This window comes from Euprymna scolopes, chromosome 36, assembly GCF_053919585.1.
Source record: "Euprymna scolopes isolate OS-2025 chromosome 36, ASM5391958v1, whole genome shotgun sequence".
NCBI lineage: Eukaryota > Metazoa > Mollusca > Cephalopoda > Sepiida > Sepiolidae > Euprymna > Euprymna scolopes.
In genome coordinates this window covers 72,185,145-72,206,670 of record NC_136517.1, presented here as the reverse complement: position 1 = coordinate 72,206,670, position 21,526 = coordinate 72,185,145, and the positions used below count along the sequence as shown (strand labels likewise).

Genomic DNA, 21,526 nt, shown 5'->3' with positions numbered 1-21,526 from the left:
CTGTGTTAATGAAATCAATATAACTCAAAGAAAAATCAATTTCTTTGAACTATCGATATTATCATTGAATTAAGCATTGTTTATTTAATAGTTTATTTAATAGTTTCACCAAACAAATATAATTGACAAAAATATTCTGTGATTTTAATAATTCTCACAAAAATTTCAATTGTAATATATTTTTCTTGTATCTATGATGATACATCAGCATAAGAAAATTTTTTATAATCCTGAAAATAATAATTGAAATCCAGTATTATATATGTATATAATGGAGATGTTGACCTTCTGTGTAGAAACTACATACTTTGTGATGGGATCTGATATATATCGGCAGGAAGAAGATCTGGCGATGAGATCACCATTGTCCCCGGTACTGACCAATGCATACATGGAATACTTTGAGGAAATGGCATTAGGATCAACACCACCAAAGCCAACAATGTAGTTGCGATATGTAGATGACACATTCATACTCTGGCCCCATCAGAAAGATGTTCAAACGTTACTAAACCATGTGAACTCGATCCGTCCAACTATACAATTCACAATGGAAAAAGAAAATAACAATAAATTATCATTCCTAGATGTGCTGATAACTTGCACAGGTCAGGGGTTTATGTCATCTGTATACCGAAAGCCGAGTTTCACTTGACAGTATCTAAACTACAACTCCCGCCATCCATATAATAATGTAAAGAAAGGAATCGTCCATTGCCTACAATACTGAGCAAAAGCAATATGTAATAACATCAGTGCATATCAAGAGGAGATGTACAGTTTAAGAGAAAACCTCCACTGAAACAACTATCCAGAGAGCATGACATCAAATCCAAGAAATCTGGACCAAACACAAAAGGACACCACTCAGAAACTCGCCACAGTTTGTATTCCATATATGAAGAGCTTGTCTGAAAAACTTCAACGAATATGCAATCCATATGACATCAGGACAGTATTCAAGAGTGATTCAACTCCCCGGAAACAGCTTGTGAGAGTCAAGCCCCCTAGAGAAAAAATCATGACTAAGAACTGTGTATATGAAATCCCATGTAAATGTGGAAAACTATACAAAGGTGAAATGTGTCATCCATTGAAAGTACAGTTAAAAGAACCATAGTATGTGGAGAGACTGAAAAGTCAGGTATAGCTGACCATATCTGGAAGGAAAAGGGAAACCATCTACCATTATGGGACGAAGTAAAAATTATAGACAGAAGAATGGTGGAGAGTAAGACGACTGAAAGATGCAGCACATATGCTGGGGAATAACAAACTGCTAAGTAGACCTAGTATAGAATTTAATACGATATTGGAACCATTAATTATAAACAATAGATAATATATACAAGTAATAAGTAAAAACATTAATATGTACAAGTAATATATATATATATATATATATATATATATATATATATATATACATTAACATATAGTAATAATTAGTAATAAATGGTGATATTTACAACTAGAAATAAAAATAGGTTTAAGGCTCCTAAAATTTGTACTAGAATTGTCCGCAAGGACCCGTGGCGCGGTGGTTAGAGTACTGGGAAAAATCAATTGTAAAAGTGATATTCTTCTAAAGGTTGAAGGTTCAATCCTCAGCGTAGGCAACTGAAAAATACAATTGCAAATTACTTAGGACCTCTATCCAGTCATGGCTGACAGAACAAAAGCACACTACCTTTGTGAAGTAAATAAAGGGTTCTGCTCGAAATTCCATCCAAATTCCCGAGTTCAACAGAAACATTCCCAAGTTTGACAAGATACACCTGAAAAAGGTCGGAGGTTATATCGATCTTATGAGATGATTGAACAATTTTTATGATTTCAGGTTCAAATGAACTGCTACAGCAAGAATTGGAATACACCCTACTAAAGCCTGATTATCACAGTTGAATTTCAAAAATACAATCTGCATATGAGGACATTTTAGAACGATATTAATAAAATTCTGTTTTAAACTTGGAAAAAATGCCACAGAAACGTATGGAATGCTTCGGACAGCTTTTGGACCATCTTGCATGAATCGAGCATCAGTTTTGTGGCATAAGAGATTCAAGGAAGACAGTCTATGAGGAATGATTAGGTGTGTAAGTACATCAGAACACCAGAGTTGATTGACCAAAGAATTTCATCAACTATAGAGACAATAGGTGCACTGTTTGATATCAGTGTGGGAATTGTACACACAATTATTCGTGAGGAATTGAAGATGTGGAAGATTTAAAGTTTTTCCTAAGGGTGCTCCATCCTTGTCACAGACTACTTGACCAAGATGGGCATAAAGACAGACCCTGCTTCTTGTGACTTTCGATTATCCCCTAAGCTCAATGAAAACCTTAGAGGCTGCTGTTATGAGACAATTGAGATGATAGAGGCTGTGGTGAGGGTCATTGACATGCTCACTCAAGAGTACTTTCATGGAGTCTTCCAGAAGTTGTTGGAATGGTACAAGTGTATTGCAGCCAGAGGAGATTACTTTGAAGGGGAACTAGTTTATGAGTGTATTATCAATAGAAGTGCCCATACATCTCCTTTCTTATTGAAGGCACCCTGTGTGTGTGTGTGTGTGTGTGTGTGTGTGTGTATATATAAGTGAACGTGTCTGTCTTTGTGTGTGTACATTTCCCTACGCAATAACTCTGTCAATTTTCAGTCTACAGACTCGAAATTTGATATACAGAGTACTGAGATTTGAAAAAATCTTTGTAATCCATTTTCGGCCAGAAATTTGGCTGTTAACAGGTCAAAGTTCAACGATTTGACCTTTGAGAACTCTACCAACCGACTCTGCATATTTTGGGTATAAACACTTGAAATTTTAGATATAGGTTCCTTGGACATGGATCTAACTTAATGATTTGAGCCCAAAAGAATAAATGCTAAGGGGTCAAAGTTTAAAAAAAAAAATTGACCTCTGTAGTCTCTACCAAATTACTCAGACAATTTCTGGTCTAAACATTTGAAATTTTACATAAAGGGTATTCAGAGATAGGGCAAACTTTTAAATCAGTTTGGGTCGAAAATTTGAGTTATCAATATATAAATGTATGTTTACATGTCTGCCTAAAACTTTCAACAGAGGCGACGGATTTTTACAAGATCAGTATCATTTTGAAGTTCGACTTTTCAGATGACAAATATCGAAAAATTGGCTAAAACCATTAATATATTCACCTTCATTGAGCACTTTTCTACTGGGGGGGGCGCTTTTTTGCCGATATTTTTTAAAGTAATCCTCTCCTTTCAATTGTCTAGCCTTAATTAAAACCTACATCACTTCCGGTTTGGTGGTGGTCGTAACAGCAAAGACGTCAGTTTTTTTCCCCGTCCTTTTCCTCCTTTGCGGTATGAGTTCAAGCCTGCCTTCCTACTACCAATTTTTTTTTTTTTCTGCTCAACATATACCTCCAAACCCCCGGGCAACGCCGGGCACCCATGCTAGTATATCTATAAAAAATTTTTTTGCTCAACTTACACCTCAAAACACCCAGACAACGCCGGGCTGAAATGCTAGTGTATATATATATATATATATATATATATATAAAGATAATTAGATAAATTAAGTTAACTTGAAAAAGTTAATTTTTCAGTAAAAAAAAAAACCTATCTGGAATAAAGCCCTACCTGATTAAGAGGAACAAGTTAAAAAAAAAAAAAAAAGATAAGGATTAAAGAACTTTATTACATTATCATGTAAATAAGGTTAAGGATGATTACAACAAGTGAAAGGAAAATAAGGAAGAGGTGAACCTCTTTAGGACATGACATTTCAAAGCTAAATGCTTTTCATTAGAAGAGTAGAGTCAGCATTATACAAAAGTTTTGGCAAAATAGATAACACCGATTTTAAGTACATTTTAGATTAAAAATGAGAAAGTTACGGGAAAATACAATAAAAGAAGAGAGAGGTGAAAGTATGAGAAACATTTCAAAGGCAAAAGAAGAGGGTACTGAGTAGGATGGAAGTTGGGTAGAAAAAATAAGAGAAAAATATAGAGAATAGCTAAGGAAAAAGAGAATAAAAGGTATATGGAATAGAAAAAAAAATGAAGAAATAAGAATTAAAAACATTAAAAAAATTAAAATCGAAAATAAAAAAATGTCTTCCTTAAAAATAGGCATATAAACTCCGATCATTGGAGGTTTAATACAAAGGAAAACAAGAAAAAGGAGTACTCAAACTAGTGAAAGGCAGGTCAGTGACAAATTTCTACAAAAATTTCTTTTCATCTAACTTGGGTCAAAAGTCTTTTGGAGGCGGGTGTAGGTTTGGTAAATTAAAAAAAACAAAAACTAATGAGCCCATGTTACTTGCTGTGTTGCCTAGAATGTATATTCCTAAATTGATAATGATCCATTCTTTAGTTTAGAAGATTAAATATGCTTACGTAAGTGATCTTTAGGAAAACAAATTCTCTAATGAAAATGTTAGATAATTTAAATGTATATATCCTGTAGTAGAGTGATTTGGCAAAGTTTCAAAGTCCATTATTTTCCTTATCAACCCTTCTCTTACATATCCATTATTACCACATTTTCACACTTCTCGCCCCTCCTGTCCCTCCCTTCTTCGCCCCTCTCGTCTCCATCTCTCTATTCTTCGCCCCTCTCGTCTCCGTCTCTCTTTTCTTCGCCCCTCTCGTCTCCGTCTCTCTTTTCTTCGCCCCTCTCGTCTCCGTCTCTCTTTTCTTCGCCCCTCTCGTCTCCGTCTCTCTTTTCTTCGCCCCTCTCGTCTCCGTCTCTCTTTTCTTCGCCCCTCTCGTCTCCGTCTCTCTTTTCTTCGCCCCTCTCGTCTCCGTCTCTCTTTTCTTCGCCCCTCTCGTCTCCGTCTCTCTTTTCTTCGCCCCTCTCGTCTCCGTCTCTCTTTTCTTCGCCCCTCTCGTCTCCGTCTCTCTTTTCTTCGCCCCTCTCGTCTCCGTCTCTCTTTTCTTCGCCCCTCTCGTCTCCGTCTCTCTTTTCTTCGCCCCTCTCGTCTCCGTCTCTCTTTTCTTCGCCCCTCTCGTCTCCGTCTCTCTTTTCTTCGCCCCTCTCGTCTCCGTCTCTCTTTTCTTCGCCCCTCTCGTCTCCGTCTCTCTTTTCTTCGCCCCTCTCGTCTCCGTCTCTCTTTTCTTCGCCCCTCTCGTCTCCGTCTCTCTTTTCTTCGCCCCTCTCGTCTCCGTCTCTCTTTTCTTCGCCCCTCTCGTCTCCGTCTCTCTTTTCTTCGCCCCTCTCGTCTCCGTCTCTCTTTTCTTCGCCCCTCTCGTCTCCGTCTCTCTTTTCTTCGCCCCTCTCGTCTCCGTCTCTCTTTTCTTCGCCCCTCTCGTCTCCGTCTCTCTTTTCTTCGCCCCTCTCGTCTCCGTCTCTCTTTTCTTCGCCCCTCTCGTCTCCGTCTCTCTTTTCTTCGCCCCTCTCGTCTCCGTCTCTCTTTTCTTCGCCCCTCCCGTCTCCGTCTCTCTTTTCTTCGCCCCTCCCGTCTCCGTCTCTCTTTTCTTCGCCCCTCCCGTCTCCGTCTCTCTTTTCTTCGCCCCTCCCGTCTCCGTCTCTCTTTTCTTCGCCCCTCCCGTCTCCGTCTCTCTTTTCTTCGCCCCTCCCGTCTCCGTCTCTCTTTTCTTCGCCCCTCCCGTCTCCGTCTCTCTTTTCTTCGCCCCTCCCGTCTCCGTCTCTCTTTTCTTCGCCCCTCCCGTCTCCGTCTCTCTTTTCTTCGCCCCTCCCGTCTCCGTCTCTCTTTTCTTCGCCCCTCCCGTCTCCGTCTCTCTTTTCTTCGCCCCTCCCGTCTCTCTTTTCTTCGCCCCTCCCGTCTCTATCTCTTCGCCCCTCCCGTCTCCATCTCTTCGCCCCTCCCGTCTCCATCTCTTCGCCCCTCCCGTCTCCATCTCTTCGCCCCTCCCGTCTCCTTCTCTTTTTTTTCTTCACCCTTCCTATCTGTCTCTTTTTTCCCCTCACCCTTATCTATCTCTCTCTCTTTTCCTCACCCCTCCTATCACTTTTTTTTCTTATACTTCGCTATCTCTTTTTCATTCATTTTTAAATCTGCCTCTCTACTTTTTTTTTTTTTCACTCTCTGCCTCTCCTGCTCTTTGCCAAAATGTTTTTCTTGTAGCGATTATATTTATTCCTGATAGCACACTAGTACTTTTCAATTTAACCTGTCTGGCCAACATTTATCATGAGAACAGATGGCCACCGCTTTTGCAAAAGTTATCTAACATGGCTTTCAGTAATTGTGTTAACATGTTCATTGCAGTGATTCAAAATACACCAATTTTCATTTTTCTCATCCTTCGTCATTCTCTATATTCTACCCATACCCACACCTAAGAATTGCTTGACACAATTTTTTTTGTTTTTTGCCCAACAAAAATCAGATGAACACTTGCAATATCCACAGCAATCTAAATTTTACTTCATCTGTATTGATACTTATTGAACACAACTTGCATTTTGAAGAAAATTCATTGTTCATTTGAATCTTGGTAGGTACATCATCGGTTGTAGAGACTTGCCACCTTTAAGAAAAAATGTTTCACATAATTGTACAGTTCTACCTAGGCAAATACAATCCGTGCAGTTTTTTCCACCCAAAACAAAAACAAAGAATCAAAACAAAGTTAATTATAACTTATATTTATTATTATACTTATTGATGTTGAGCCTGGTCAGTATTAAAATGGATAACCATTTAGGAATATCACATGCTGTGTTTGTGATAGAGCTCTCTTATGTTAGCATCGTTTCCAATCATTTTGTACTTTTCCTAACCATTGAAATCATGCAATGTCGATCCAGGAGAAGTGTTGTTGGATATTGTGCAATCCTTGCTTCACAGTTGACTCCTCATGCAAAGACCTTTACATTATTCTCTAAGACTCGTTCTGAATATGACCTTAAGACATCCAATGGTTTTAGGCCTCATTTGGGGTCTATGGGAAATGTGAAGTTGTTCGTTAGTTATCATTGCCCCTCGGTTCACTTTGGCCCAGAGTGATAATACCTGTTAGGGCATCTGGTACTACCAGATCAGACTGTCTGAAGGTGCTGGCTTAGTAAACAAAAATGCACCAAATATTGATATTGTTTTTTCCTTTTCCCTTTGCAAAACTCAATCATGTTCTGCAAAGTTAAAAACAATTTTCTTCTGCTAAACAATCAAGCCAAACACCAGGAATAAATATTTGAAAATATAAAAAAATTTAAGAATACAAACTTTTCCAAAATTACTGGACTTAACATTTAATAACCCATAAAACAAAACAACCAAACAAATTCATGAATAAATATTTGAAGATATAAAAACTGGAACCATAAAAACTTTTCCCTAAATTACTGAATTCGGCATTGAATAATACAAAAATGGTTGACATACTGCAAAACAAAAACAATTAATCAACCAAGTCTGAAACCTAAGGAAATTGTTTCAACCATGAACACATATAATTACAAAATGTTTGTTGATTTTCCACTGTTCAAAACTTTTCCTACGAAACAATGTCAATTACAACACTTCCTGTCCGCACCCCCTGTTTTACTCTCACATGCCACTCTTGATTGTGTGCCATGACTATGCGAATCTATATTGCAATTGCTTATGAAGAAACAGCAGCTGTTTCCGTATTGATCTGAGTGCATTGTGATGTGAGAATAATGCATTCAAAGACTGCATCCGCCCTCAATATCTGCAAGGTTCTATGCAAAAAACACGTTCTTTTCTGATCAGATTTGTTCATTTTAGATTAAAGATGGTTAAGAAAACGATAAATAAAACAAAAATCTATCGAATTTTCTGCATAACAGGATGATGAAAGAAAAGGTCACAATCAATGATAGACTGTTGAAAGGAAAGATCATTGCTTCTCACCATAAAATGACGTCAATTGATCTATTCGATTTATCAGAGAATATTAATATATACTTTTTTTTTTTTTTTGCTCTATATGGAAAAACTGTTTCATGTTTGAAAAGCATCATATATTATCGCCGTCTTCTCCTGTCAGTCACAATCTCCCCTCTCTGTCTCCTCACATAAGTCGCACTGTTTGCTCTTTGTCCCCTCTCATTGGTTGCACTGTCTGCTCTTTGTCCCTCCCCTCTAAGTCGCACTGTCTGTTCATTGTCTCCCCCACCGTCGGTTGCACTGTCTGTTCATCCCCCCCCCCACCGTCGGTTGCACTGTCTGTTCATTGTCTCCCCCACCGTCGGTTGCACTGTCCGTTCAGTCTCTCCCCCACCGTCGGTTGCACAGTCCGTTCATTCTCCCCCCCACCCCCACCGTCGGTTGCACTGTCCGTTCATTCTCCCCCCCCCCCGTCGGTTGCACTGTCCGCTCATTGTCCTCTCCCGTCGGTGACACTGTCCGCTCATTCTCCCCTTCCCGTCGGTTGCACTGTCCGCCGGTTGTCCCCTCCCCGTCGGTTGCACTGTCCGCTCATTGTCCTCTCCCGTCGGTGACACTGTCCGCTCATTCTCCCCTTCCCGTCGGTTGCACTGTCCGCCGGTTGTCCCCTCCCCGTCGGTTACACTGTCCGCCGGTTGTCCGCTCCCCGTCGGTTGCACTGTCCGCCGGTTGTCCCCTCCCCATCGGTTGCACTGTCCGCCGGTTGTCCCCTCCCCGTCGGTTGCACTGTCCGCTGGTTGTCCCCTCCCCGTCGGTTGCACTGTCCGCTGGTTGTCCCCTCCCCGTCGGTTGCACTGTCCGCTGGTTGTCCCCTCCCCGTCGGTTGCACTGTCCGCTGGTTGTCCCCTCCCCGTCGGTTGCACTGTCCGCTGGTTGTCCCCTCCCCGTCGGTTGCACTGTCCGCTGGTTGTCCCCTCCCCGTCGGTTGCACTGTCCGCTGGTTGTCCGCTCCCCGTCGGTTGCACTGTCCGCTGGTTGTCCGCTCCCCGTCGGTTGCACTGTCCGCTCATTGTCCTCTCCCGTCGGTGACACTGTCCGCTCGTTCTCCCCTTCCCGTCGGTTGCACTGTCCGCTGGTTGTCCCCTCCCCGTCGGTTGCACTGTCCGCTGGTTGTCCCCTCCCCGTCGGTTGCACTGTCCGCTGGTTGTCCCCTCCCCGTCGGTTGCACTGTCCGCTGGTTGTCCCCTCCATGTCGGTTGCACTGTCTGCTGGTTGTCCCCTTCCCGTCGGTTGCACTGTCCGCTGGTTGTCCCCTCCATGTCGGTTGCACTGTCCGCTGGTTGTCCCCTCCCCGTCGGTTGCACTGTCTGCTGGTTGTCCCCTCCCCGTCGGTTGCACTGTCTGCTGGTTGTCCCCTCCCCGTCGGTTGCACTGTCTGCTGGTTGTCCCCTCCCCGTCGGTTGCACTGTCTGCTGGTTGTCCCCTCCCCGTCGGTTGCACTGTCTGCTGGTTGTCCCCTCCCCGTCGGTTGCACTGTCTGCTGGTTGTCCCCTCCCCGTCGGTTGCACTGTCCGCTGGTTGTCCCCTCCCCGTCGGTTGCACTGTCCGCTGGTTGTCCCCTCCCCGTCGGTTGCACTGTCCGCTGATTGTCCCCTCCCCGTCGGTTGCACTGTCGGCTGATTGTCCCCTCCCCGTCGGTTGCACTGTCTGTTCTGTCTACTCTCTATCTCTCATTGGTCGCACACCCCATTCTGATTTTATCTGTCACTCTCTAATCTGTTTGTCCCTATAACTACCAACACTCTTATTTTTTTTTCATTTTTTTTTAGAATGAATACAAATATCTGCATTTCATATTTAAACTTTTTATGAAAATTTATTTTATGTTTTGCTTTTATGTTTGTTAAAAATATATCCTGTGACATAATGACAGACAGAACAAAAGAGACCATATTCTTTTCTATAAATATTTTAATCAATAACATAGGTTGTCTCTCACTCTACCAGGCTTTCCCTATACATCTCTTTCAGATAATTTGTTCCATATATTCATAATCTGAACTAGTAACATTTACCCAGTGTTGACTGTGTGAACATAATAGATTGCTAATTATAAAGTGTCTCAGAAAAAATCATTTTAAATGTCCTCATATTTATTATTTTGCTTTGAAAGGAAAGTTAAAAATAACATTTCTAATATAAGATCAAGTAATTAGAAAACTGCCAGCATGATGGTCTTAGTCTATTTGTTGTTTTTTTGTTTCTGTAAAACGACAAATAGCTTTAATGAATTTCTTTTTTCTTTGGCCATAATAAATCTTAGAAAATAGCTAAAAATAATTGTTTAAATGTTGAAACCTTTTTTTAACTACATTTTTCACTGAGAATTTCTTTGTTTAGTCACTCTTGCATAATTTGACCCAGATTCTCAGGAATATCATCAAGCATGGATCAGGCGAGACTGGCAATCATTGGTTTAAGCCAAGCATTGTAACAAACTCAGACTAATTTCAAAGCAAACAAATTGGAAAAAATACAAATAATCAAAGAATAAAAACCTACCTTAAAAGGATTGAAAATATTTTAATTTTTTTTGTTTGCAAATTATTTATCAACAATTTTTTTTTTCAAGAAAAGATGAATGCTTTACTTTTTTAACCGTAAATTGTTAGGTTTTTTTTTTTTTTTTTTTTTTATTGAGACTTCTTTCAGTATTGGGGATTCCACAGAATTTTTTTTTTTTTTTTTTTTTTTTCAAGAAAATATGAAAAATATGTTTATGAAAAGTGTAAATTGTTAGTTTGAAAGTACAGGAAAATATTTTGTTTTTTCAAGAAAACTTACGGCTGTTCAAAGCTAGTGGAAGAACTTTCTCAAGATGTAAATATTTCCTTAGGTATCTTTAATTCGGTAGACTGTTGACCAGCCATCAACGGCAAAGAGGGATGAGATGGGATAGAGGAAATGTGAATTATGATGGAGACAAAAGGATCGTTTCCAAATTTTTGTCTCCACATAAATTCAAATAAATATGTACCCAGAAGCTCCTGGTTGGTCCTGCATTCTTGCTTCCTTCCACATCCTCTTAATGTGGTCCGTTGTTGCCTTCGTCACAAAATGCATGCTATGATTCACTGTCAGGTGGTGGAATCCTTCTCCTCTTTCTTTGTTATAGGCCTTCCAGTAGTCGGATATACGATTGTAGTCCCCAGTAGAATATATTTGTTTATTATTGGAAGGAGAGTTTCGGCATTGTGATTTGGTATGGTCACCAAAAAACCCTCCTTGTCGGTGATGTCATAGCCACTGAAGACCCAGAGCAGTTCGAGGATTCTTCCTACATTGTGTTTCCTTCGGTTGAAGAGAGACTCTTTTATTTCAACTGTGTACCCTTGGCACTGATCTGCCGGAGATACTCATGGCAAATTTCTCTCAGAAAGTTCTTCCAGTCTGTATGTGTGCTATGAAACAATACCGCATTCCCTTCGCATGTTTTCCAGTGTAGCCATTTCAAACACCCACAAATAAATTTTTACTATTGTGGGAATTTCCAACTTGGATCATGCAAAAAAGCAATCCTGTGCGCAAGGATATCCATTGTCTGCACTGTCCATTAGTGCATCTCCAGCAGAAACCATCCTTAACACACGATCTTTGTTTTAGTAAGCATTTGTGTTTACAATTCTTGCACCTCATTTTTTTTGGACAGCAGTTTTTTCTGACAATGAGATTGTCTGCATCGGTGTTTTCATTTCTTTTTCTAACATGCATAGATTTATTTCCGTGCCTGCCATTTTCTTCTTGGCAAGTTTCAAACGAAATTTGATTCTTAGCTTTTTTGTTTATTCACTTTTTTCCAATTTGAAAGTCATCTGCTTCCATTTCAATAGCACCTTTTCATTGGCTAAACAAACACCCAGCCAATAAAAAAATAAATAAATCTGAACCCCCCTCCCCTTAACATCACTGAAAATATACTAAAAAATAAATAAATAAAAGTCGATTTAGCTTTTCGACATTTGAACAATGCTCGGCTGAAACCAATGATTGCCGGTCTTGCCTGATCCATGCTTGTAAGGAATTCCCGAGAATTTGTGTCAAATTATGCAAGAGTACCATTTAGTCTTATTTTAGTAAACTAAGAAAATCTGCTTAAAAATGGATTTTGCTTCTAATATAAATGTCATTTTATAGACCTGACCAATAATTGCCCCTAGTGACACCAGATGGAATAGAAGGAAAATTTCAATGTCTGTGAAAATTTTATCCCTTATGTTCTGTCAACATATCAATTTCTATTACAAACAAACATTAACTTTTATATATTAGTAATCCAGGTTAGGTTAGTATTGACAGTAAAAATTCGGTGAATCTTAACTGTGTTTACATAAGAGTGCTCGATAAATAGATCTATTTAGTTATAATAACGGTTTTATTTATACAAAAATAACATGACTACGGAACATGTTAACATCCTCAGCCTGTATACCTTCGTGTTGTATAACTCAATATAGAATATGAAGGTGTAACAAATGAACCATTTTTGGCCTGAGGATGTTGAGCTAATAGCTACAACTGTAACATGTTCTAATATGTGTAAACATGCTATATTTAAATAAAACAAATTTATTATACATACATGTACAAAATTTGAATTCCTGCTGGACACTATCCTCGAGTGTTTAAGGTCTCTCTCTGTACAGTGGTTTGTCAGGACAATCCGACATAAGGATACTTTTCCATACAAGTAAACCCTGACTAAATGTTCAAAATCACTTAGTATTTGCAATCCAAATAAGATCTCAGTATGATTAATACTGGCTTTTACTAGGAATGGTGCACCTCCATAACAGCATGAAGCTGGATACTCCACCAGACTAGAGAAATTATTGTCCAGGAATACGGTAAGACCACAAGATCATAAGAAAGATATATTATAATCTATCTAAATGGTCGATTGAGGAGAAGTTATGTTCTCAACTTCTTTACTCAGTGTTTGAAATGTAAAGGAGAACTTTAATTGAATATTTATGTATCTGATATAAAGATCAAGTGTTAATATTTATGTATCTGATATAGAGATCAAGTGCTAATATTTATGCATCTGATATAGAGATCAAGTGCTAATATTTATGCATCTGATATAGAGATCAAGTGTTAATATTTATGCATCTGATATAGAGATCAAGTGTTAATATTTATGCATCTGATATAGAGATCAAGTGTTAATATTTATGCATCTGATATAGAGATCAAGTGTTAATATTTATGCATCTGATATAGAGATCAAGTGTTAATATTTATGCATCTGATATAGAGATCAAGTGTTAATATTTATGCATCTGATATAGAGATCAAGTGTTAATATTTATGCATCTGATATAGAGATCAAGTGTTAATATTTATGCATCTGATATAGAGATCAAGTGTTAATATTTATGCATCTGATATAGAGATCAAGTGTTAATATTTATGCATCTGATATAGAGATCAAGTGTTAATATTTATGCATCTGATATAGAGATCAAGTGTTAATATTTATGCATCTGATATAGAGATCAAGTGTTAATATTTATGCATCTGATATAGAGATCAAGTGTTAATATTTATGCATCTGATATAGAGATCAAATGTTAATATTTATGCATCTGATATAGAGATCAAATGTTAATATTTATGCATCTGATATAGAGATCAAGTCTTAGATCCAAGAAGGGTGTCCCTTGATTTCTGAGAAGTAACAAATATAAAATTCTGGGGGATTTTTTTTACCAATTGTACAGCAATTATTGATCAATAAAATAAGATTCCAAAGAGGGTTAATAAAAATAAATGTCTAATTGAATTTTCCCTTTTTTTTCTGCATTTTAGAACCTAATCTTTTAAATCACACAGCCCATAGTGTGAGCAAGAAAGGTATCCGCAAACGAGACTTGAACGATGTTGAATTGAGAGAGATCTTAGCAGAACTTTTACCCCACATCCGTATGGATCATGTAATACCCTATAACAGTGAAGTATTGAATAGTGCAATAAAGAGGGGCCTGGTCAGCACACCCCCATCTCATATGATTGCTGATGAAGGGGGTAACCAGCGTGTTGGAGCTTGGATCCGGGCTAAGAACAACGGGATGTATGTGAAGCCAAGGTTGTTCACGCCATATTATGAAGAGACGAAGGTAAGTACATTTTGAAATTTTTAGAAATTGGAAAATATATAAAAATTTGGTGATTAGAAACTGCTCAGAAGATAAAGAAAACGTTCTTATTTAAAAAATTAGCTGCTGTTGTCAGCTCGCTATCATTTTGCAAAAGTTTCTTGAAATACTTGAAAACAAAATCAGTTAAATAATAAACATTTCATAAGTTTCTTGCAGACACAAGACTAAAAGCTTTCAAAATTATTTATAAATATTAACATTTTAATAAGTTTGATACAAATTAATTTATCTTTTAAATAAGGCCATAAAGAAATGAAAAGAAAGAAATCAGTTCAACTGAGTAATGAGTTTTTTTTTACAAGTTTTTCATTGAATTTAAAAACAATAAAAAAGAAAATGGGAGACGGAAAATGAGCCAGCAGTCATTAACCCTCTCTCTTTTCTCTCTGTTGCATCACTAACAAGCGGGAGGCAAGACAGAGCAAGTAGTTACTTACACCTCCTCTTTTTGAATTCTTGCTTATCCTTCATAGATATATCTTTCTCGTTAATTTAAATTGCTTCCATGAAAATTTAACAATAAATATTTTATAAAAGATTTTAGTAATCTATCCTTTTTTTTTATTAGGTTCAGTTGATTTCAAAATGTGGAAAATTCTGTGCAGCTTAATTGCCATATATATTTTAATTACTTATATATATAATTGAGCATAAATATATTAAATCCTATTTTGATAAAGGAATGCGTGGTGTTATAGAGCAATAAAGACAAAATGAAATTTACATTATTTTTTTTAAATGTTCAATTTTGTTACATTCCTTGTTTCGAACATTTAAATGATAATGTAATATTGAGTGATTTTCACAACGTCTCGGTCGATATAACCTCCAACCTTCTTCAGGTGTGTCCGCAAGAACCCGTGGTGCTGTGGTTAGAGTACTTGGAAAATTCAGTTGTAAAAAGTGATATTCTCCTGAAGATTGAAGGCTCAATCCTCAGTGTGGGCAACTGAAAAATACAACTGCAAATTACTTAGGACCTCTATCCAGTCATGGCTGATGGAAAAGAGCATGCTTCCCCTGTAAAGTAAATAAAGGGTTCCGCTCAAAATTACATCCAAATTCCCAAGTTTGACAGAAACATTCCCAAATTTGACAAGATACACCTGAAGAAGGTCGGAGGTTACATTGACCAAAATGTAGTGAAAATCACACTAAAGATGAAAACAGTAATCCGATGAATCCAAAACTAATATTTGTTGATATTCATTCTAGTATGGATATTCTACCTCTTTTTTTTTTCATTTTCCTTCAAAGTTCTCAGACATCAAGGGCCTCCCTACCTTGGACTAACACTTCATCTCTATATATTTGAATGTTCCATTAAAGTTCTCATTTATATTTGAAACATTGAGTTAGTAAAGAAATTGAGAACATAATTTTACTAGTGTGTGTGTGTGTGTATATATATATATATATATATATATAAAACTTTATGAAGCATTAAAACAGTCTACACAAATTAATCTATGCAAGTGTATCTCAAAACCTTGATGGGATGCACTTATATAGAAACATAAATTAATTTATGTAGACTGTTTTAATGCTTATATAATATATATTTATAAAGCTCTACCTGTATTGAGCACTTTTAAAAATTGTTTTTTAGATGCATTTTATCAATATACTTGTTTAATTATAAGTACACATTGTTCTTTATGATAGAGTGACAATTTAATCACTTGCAAGTATTTTTATTTTTTTATTTGTTTTTGTTCTATTCATTTTCAGAGTATGTTGGAAGAACACCTGGGTCAGGTTCAAGAGAATGACATGGTGAACGTTCGGATGATTCACATGTCCTCCATACCTGACACACTTTATATGGTCGAAGACCGACAGTATGCTGTACCTTCTGTTGCTTATCTGGCACCTACCTCCACTGTTGATGTAATAGCTGGAACGATACCTGGTAAGTGTTTTCTTAACCTTACCCCCTCTCTCTCTCTCTCTCTCTCTCTCTCTCTCTCTCTCTCTCTCTCTCTCTCTCTCTCTCTCTCTCTCTCTCTGGTGAAAATTTCAAGCTGCTCTGAGAGGTACCAGACCATTTACCAGCCAGCCTGGGATCAAAGGAGCCAGATTTTTTCGATTTCTGAACACAGGCCAAGTATTTACTTAAAATATAAAATAAACTATGCTAATAGCAAAATTGTAGAGGTGAGGAAGTAATGCTCATAGGTTTGGTAAGCATAAGAGTTCAAATTCTGTCAGAGCTGTAAAATCACTAATACCCTTATAAAAGATATGACTACATACCTTTAATTTCTTCAAGCAATGGATAAAGTAGTGAAGTAGACAATACTATTAAGCCTTGTTGGTAGGGTGACTAGTCTAAGAAAAGAGAAACTTAAATAACACCTGTATTACTGGCAAACACCAAGAATTCTTGTCACCTCACCAAATTACTTTCTTGAGTAGAATAAACTTGTTGACTATGGAAAAGCTGTTTCTATGAGATAACTATTCTGCTTTTAAATTAACTCATGAGGAGATGGTTACTTCCGGTTTTTCTGAACTTATTGCAACATTCATGATGACTATATCTGAAACGCATCATCATCATCATATTTGGTTTAATGTCCATTTTATATGCTGGCTTGTGTTGGACGGCTTTTAGAAATTAACTTTCAAATTAGCCTATTTCTGGAAAGGTCTTTATTTATAACTCTTCCAAGTTCATCCTTATCACTTTCTCTTATGTTTTCCTTGGCCGTCTCTTGCTACCTTAACCATTCTACATCTCTTAACATGTCCATTCTTTCAATGTGACCAAACCAACAAAGTTTCTTGTTACCTCCCTATACTGTCTAGATTCAATCTTCCTCTAAGGTCATCAGAACTACATCAAATATCATACGATTCTTGTACCATCTCTCTCCATATAACACATCACTCACTGGCTGTGTTTCATTTCCATCCATCATCACAATGAATACGCATGCCTAATAGTCTCATTCTTTGGTTAACAGCAGTAACACTCTGCCAGTTAGTAATGCCATAAATTTTCTGCAGTGGTAGTAAGACGAGTGTATTTAATATACTGATTTTTCCAAATGTCTTGTAATCCCTTTGAAGAAGATCTCTAATATGTTTACTATAACGTAGGTTTTGTGTAGAATGTCAAAGCAGTTCATAGAAAGCAAATCTACAGACGCATAATCTTCATTATTATTATTATAATGATAGATAGTAGCTAGACACTTGGAAAAGTCAATACATTCAATACACTTTAGAGTTTGCCAGCCAAACCAAATAACATTGCTACAATAACAATAATAACAATAACAAGAATAACAACAAGAATAATAAGAATAACAATAATAAGAACAATAATAAGAATAACAACAATAAGAACAATAATAAGAATAACAACAATAAGAATAACAATAACAACAATAAGAAGAATAACAACAATAACAATAACAACAATAAGAACAATAAGAACAACAATAAGAAGAATAACAACAAGAATAACAACAATAAGAATAAGAAGAATAACAACAATAAGAACAACAACAATAAGAATAAGAACAATAACAACAATAAGAATAACAACAATAACAGCAATAAGAATAACAACAATAACAGCAATAAGAATAACAACAATAACAGCAATAAGAATAACAACAATGACAACAATAAGAATAACAATAATAACAACAATAAGAATAACAACAATGATAACAATAAGAATAACAATAATAACAACAATAAGAATAACAATAATAACATTGCTACAAGATTTTAGAACAAATTCAAGTGAAGAAAAGGCTTCAAAGTGAAAAATAAAATTCTTACATTTATAACTATAGACTTAGTTTATTGTATGTCAATTTCCTTGTTTACTTAGCTTCTAATGCTTTAGTAAACCCATCAAACAGGTCACCCAATTCATTTTATTTAGGGCATTGTGATCATGGGATAACATTGAAACACAGAACCGGGCTGGGTTGGGTGGCCTTCCAAAAACACAGCACCATTCTAAAATCAAAACAGGTGCAGATAACTGTTAAAGTAAAACTTTATGTCCTCTCAGTAGTTTCATATGTCTTTGATTTTATCACAGGGATTAAACAACTAGCCAATCACATTGATTTTATCACAGGGATTAAACAACTAGCCAATCACATTAATTTAATCACATGGATTAAACAACTAGCCAATCACATTGATTTTATCACAGGGATTAAACAACTAACCAATCACATTGATTTTATGACAGGGATTAAACAACTAGCCAATCACATTGATTTTATCACAGGGATTAAACAACTAGCCAATCACATTGATTTTATCACAGGGATTAAACAACTAGCCAATCACATTGATTTTATGACAGGGATTAAACAACTAGCCAATCACATTGATTTTATCACAGGGATTAAACAACTAGCCAATCACATTGATTTTATGACAGGGATTAAACAACTAACCAATCACATTGATTTTATGACAGGGATTAAACAACTAGCCAATCACATTGATTTTATCACAGGGATTAAACAACTAGCCAATCACATTGATTTTATCACAGGGATTAAACAACTAGCCAATCACATTGATTTTATGACAGGGATTAAACAACTAGCCAATCACATTGATTTTATCACAGGGATTAAACAACTAACCAATCACATTGAGGTGTTTCAAAATTATTTAATATGTCTCGTTACTGAAAATCGCCTGTTCTAAAATAAAACAAAATATCCCTCAAACTACTACTCTGCACACTCTATTTGATATAATCAAAAGTAAAACCCTTAAACTTTTTGGCCATATCAAACGATCCACCACTGGCCTTTCAAAGTTATGCTTTGATGGTATGTTAGAAGGCAAAAGGGGAAAGCCAAGGTGAAAAGAAAATGTTTTTGATTGGAAATCTCTCAACAATTGGGCATCCATCAACCAACTTGCCCTGGATCGGAAGGAATGCCAAAAAATAAGTCACGTGGGTTTGCAATACGTACCAAATAGAAAATCTGACTCCTGATGAATGTTTTAGTATGAAGAAAAATATTAAAAATTTTGTGAACAAAAATGTTATTTGGTATTTGTATGAGAAGAAGTAACTGCAAATAAAATATTCACATATTATCAAATAAAATATTCACATATTATCAAATAAAATATTCACATATTATCAAATAAAATATTCACATATTATCAAATAATATATTCACATATAAAATAATATATTCACATATTATAAAATAAAATATTCACATATTATAAAATAAAATATTCACATATTATCAAATAATATATTCACATATTATCAAATAATATATTCACATATAAAATAATATATTCACATATTATAAAATAAAATATTCACATATTATAAAATAAAATATTCACATATTATAAAATAAAATATTCACATATTATCAAATAATATATTCACATATTATCAAATAATATATTCACATATTATCAAATAATATATTCACATATAAAATAAAATATTCACATATTATAAAATAAAATATTCACATATTATAAAATAAAATATTCACATATTATAAAATAAAATATTCACATATTATCAAATAATATATTCACATATTATCAAATAATATATTCACATATTATCAAATAATATATTCACATATTATAAAATAAAATATTCACATATTATAAAATAAAATATTCACATATTATAAAATAAAATATTCACATATTATAAAATAAAATATTCACATATAAAATAAAATACGCATCAAGTGCGTTTGAAACCAAATCACAACGTAATATTAGGAAAATAAACAAATATTTTACTTGTTTGAAATTTATCACAAATATATTTCAGAGGTATACTCCATCTTCAGTGTGTTGTTTTGTTTCTTTTATTTTTTTTTCCTTTTCTTCCTTGCAATGTTGTAAATTTGGAGAAAGAAATCTGTGTAGAGCCGCGCGTTGTATCTGGTGGTTGTATTTTGAAATGTTTGAACTGTATGTAGGTAACACGAGAATAACGTCAAGAATGAGAGTTCAATTTATTTTCCTAATATTACGTTGTGATTTGGTTTCAAGCGCATTTGATACGTATTTTATTCAAATTGAAACAACGTTTCTATTGAACTCTCATTCTTGACGTTATTCTCAACCCAGGATTCTTGTAGTTCAGGGCTCTAGAGCAGAACAATACATGTGTACCTAAACCAACATATTTTGATTCTTAATTGTGCTAGACAAGCAGTTAGATGCCCAATTCAATTCAGGTTTTGTCTATGATTTTAAGACATTCTGTGGTAAGACCCCATTTGGGGGCTGTGAGGAATGTGCAGTTGCCCATTGGTTACCATTGCTCCCAGATCCACTTAGTCCCAGAATGATAATACTTGTTAGAGTATCTGGTGCTAACAGATCAGGTTGTCTGAAGATATCGGCTTCTTAAACAAAAATGCACCAAACATGGATATTGTTGGGGTTTTTTTTCATATCCCTTTGCAAATATCAGTCATATTCTGCAAAATTGAAAACAAAAACATTTTTCTTCTATAAAACAATCACACCATGAATAAATATTTGAAGATATAAAGAACTTGAAAAATAAAAACATTTTCCAAAATTACTGAATTTGGCATCCAATAACCCAAAAATGGTTGATATGCTGTTAAACAAAAACAACTTAGCCAATCAAATTCAATTCAGGTCAGCTATGCTTAGCTCAAACATTCTTTCTAATGATCATCAACCATTACACCCAGTAAACGACCAAGTTCTCTCCGATTCTCTCTCCTCTGGTCTTGAGTACGTGGTACAATGGGGAAAGGAGTGGCTGGTTACTTTTAATACATCTAAAACCAAGCTTCTCTCTTTACATCATCAACGTTCTGATCCCCATCTGGCATAAATTGAAATGAATGGCACGCGTATTGAGGAGGCCTCAAGCTTTGACAAGCTTCTGGGCTTGACCTTTACTCCTGATCTTAAATGGAACAGGTACATCAAATATGTTGCCAATGCTGTTGGAAAAATGGTAGGATCCTTCTATCAATCCAGTAGATATCTCACTGCTGATGCAATTCTCTATCTATATAAGAGCCAGGTACGTCCAAGGATGAAATATTGTTGCCACTGTTGCAGGATCTGCTAGAAAGGACTTGTCCTGCCTTGATAGAGTTCAAAATAGACTTTGTAGCCTCGTAGAAGATATCCTTTTCTCTTCGCTGCAACCTCTATCTCACAGAAGAGATGTTGCGAGTTTGTCTCTGCTGTATCGTTATTTTCATGGAAAGTGTTCGACTGAGCTGCTTGTAGAACTGAAGAAATAAAAATTAACCAAAGACAAATATTAGATGTAAAGATAACAAAATTAATTACAAACTTGCAAATAACTTGCACCAAAACTTATAACACATAGCTTTTGCATTTTTTTTTTTTTTTTTTTTTTTTTTGTGGGAGGTACATTATTATTTGGTTTTAATCAAGAGAAGTGGTAGCTATTTGAAAATGATTCTAATCTAGACAAAGTATT

General features: G+C 36.1%; 1 protein-coding gene across 1 annotated transcript in view; it reads left to right on the top strand.

Moving 5' to 3' along the window:
* Positions 1-21,526, top strand: part of LOC145260588 (BTB/POZ domain-containing protein 7-like) — a 328,060-nt gene that overhangs the window by 293,324 nt on the left and 13,210 nt on the right. The window contains exons 6-7 of the mRNA XM_080118864.1: positions 13,697-14,004; positions 15,778-15,958. Of these exons, the coding sequence (XP_079974990.1) occupies positions 13,697-14,004; positions 15,778-15,958 (489 nt within the window). The remainder of the gene's footprint in view (positions 1-13,696; positions 14,005-15,777; positions 15,959-21,526) is intronic.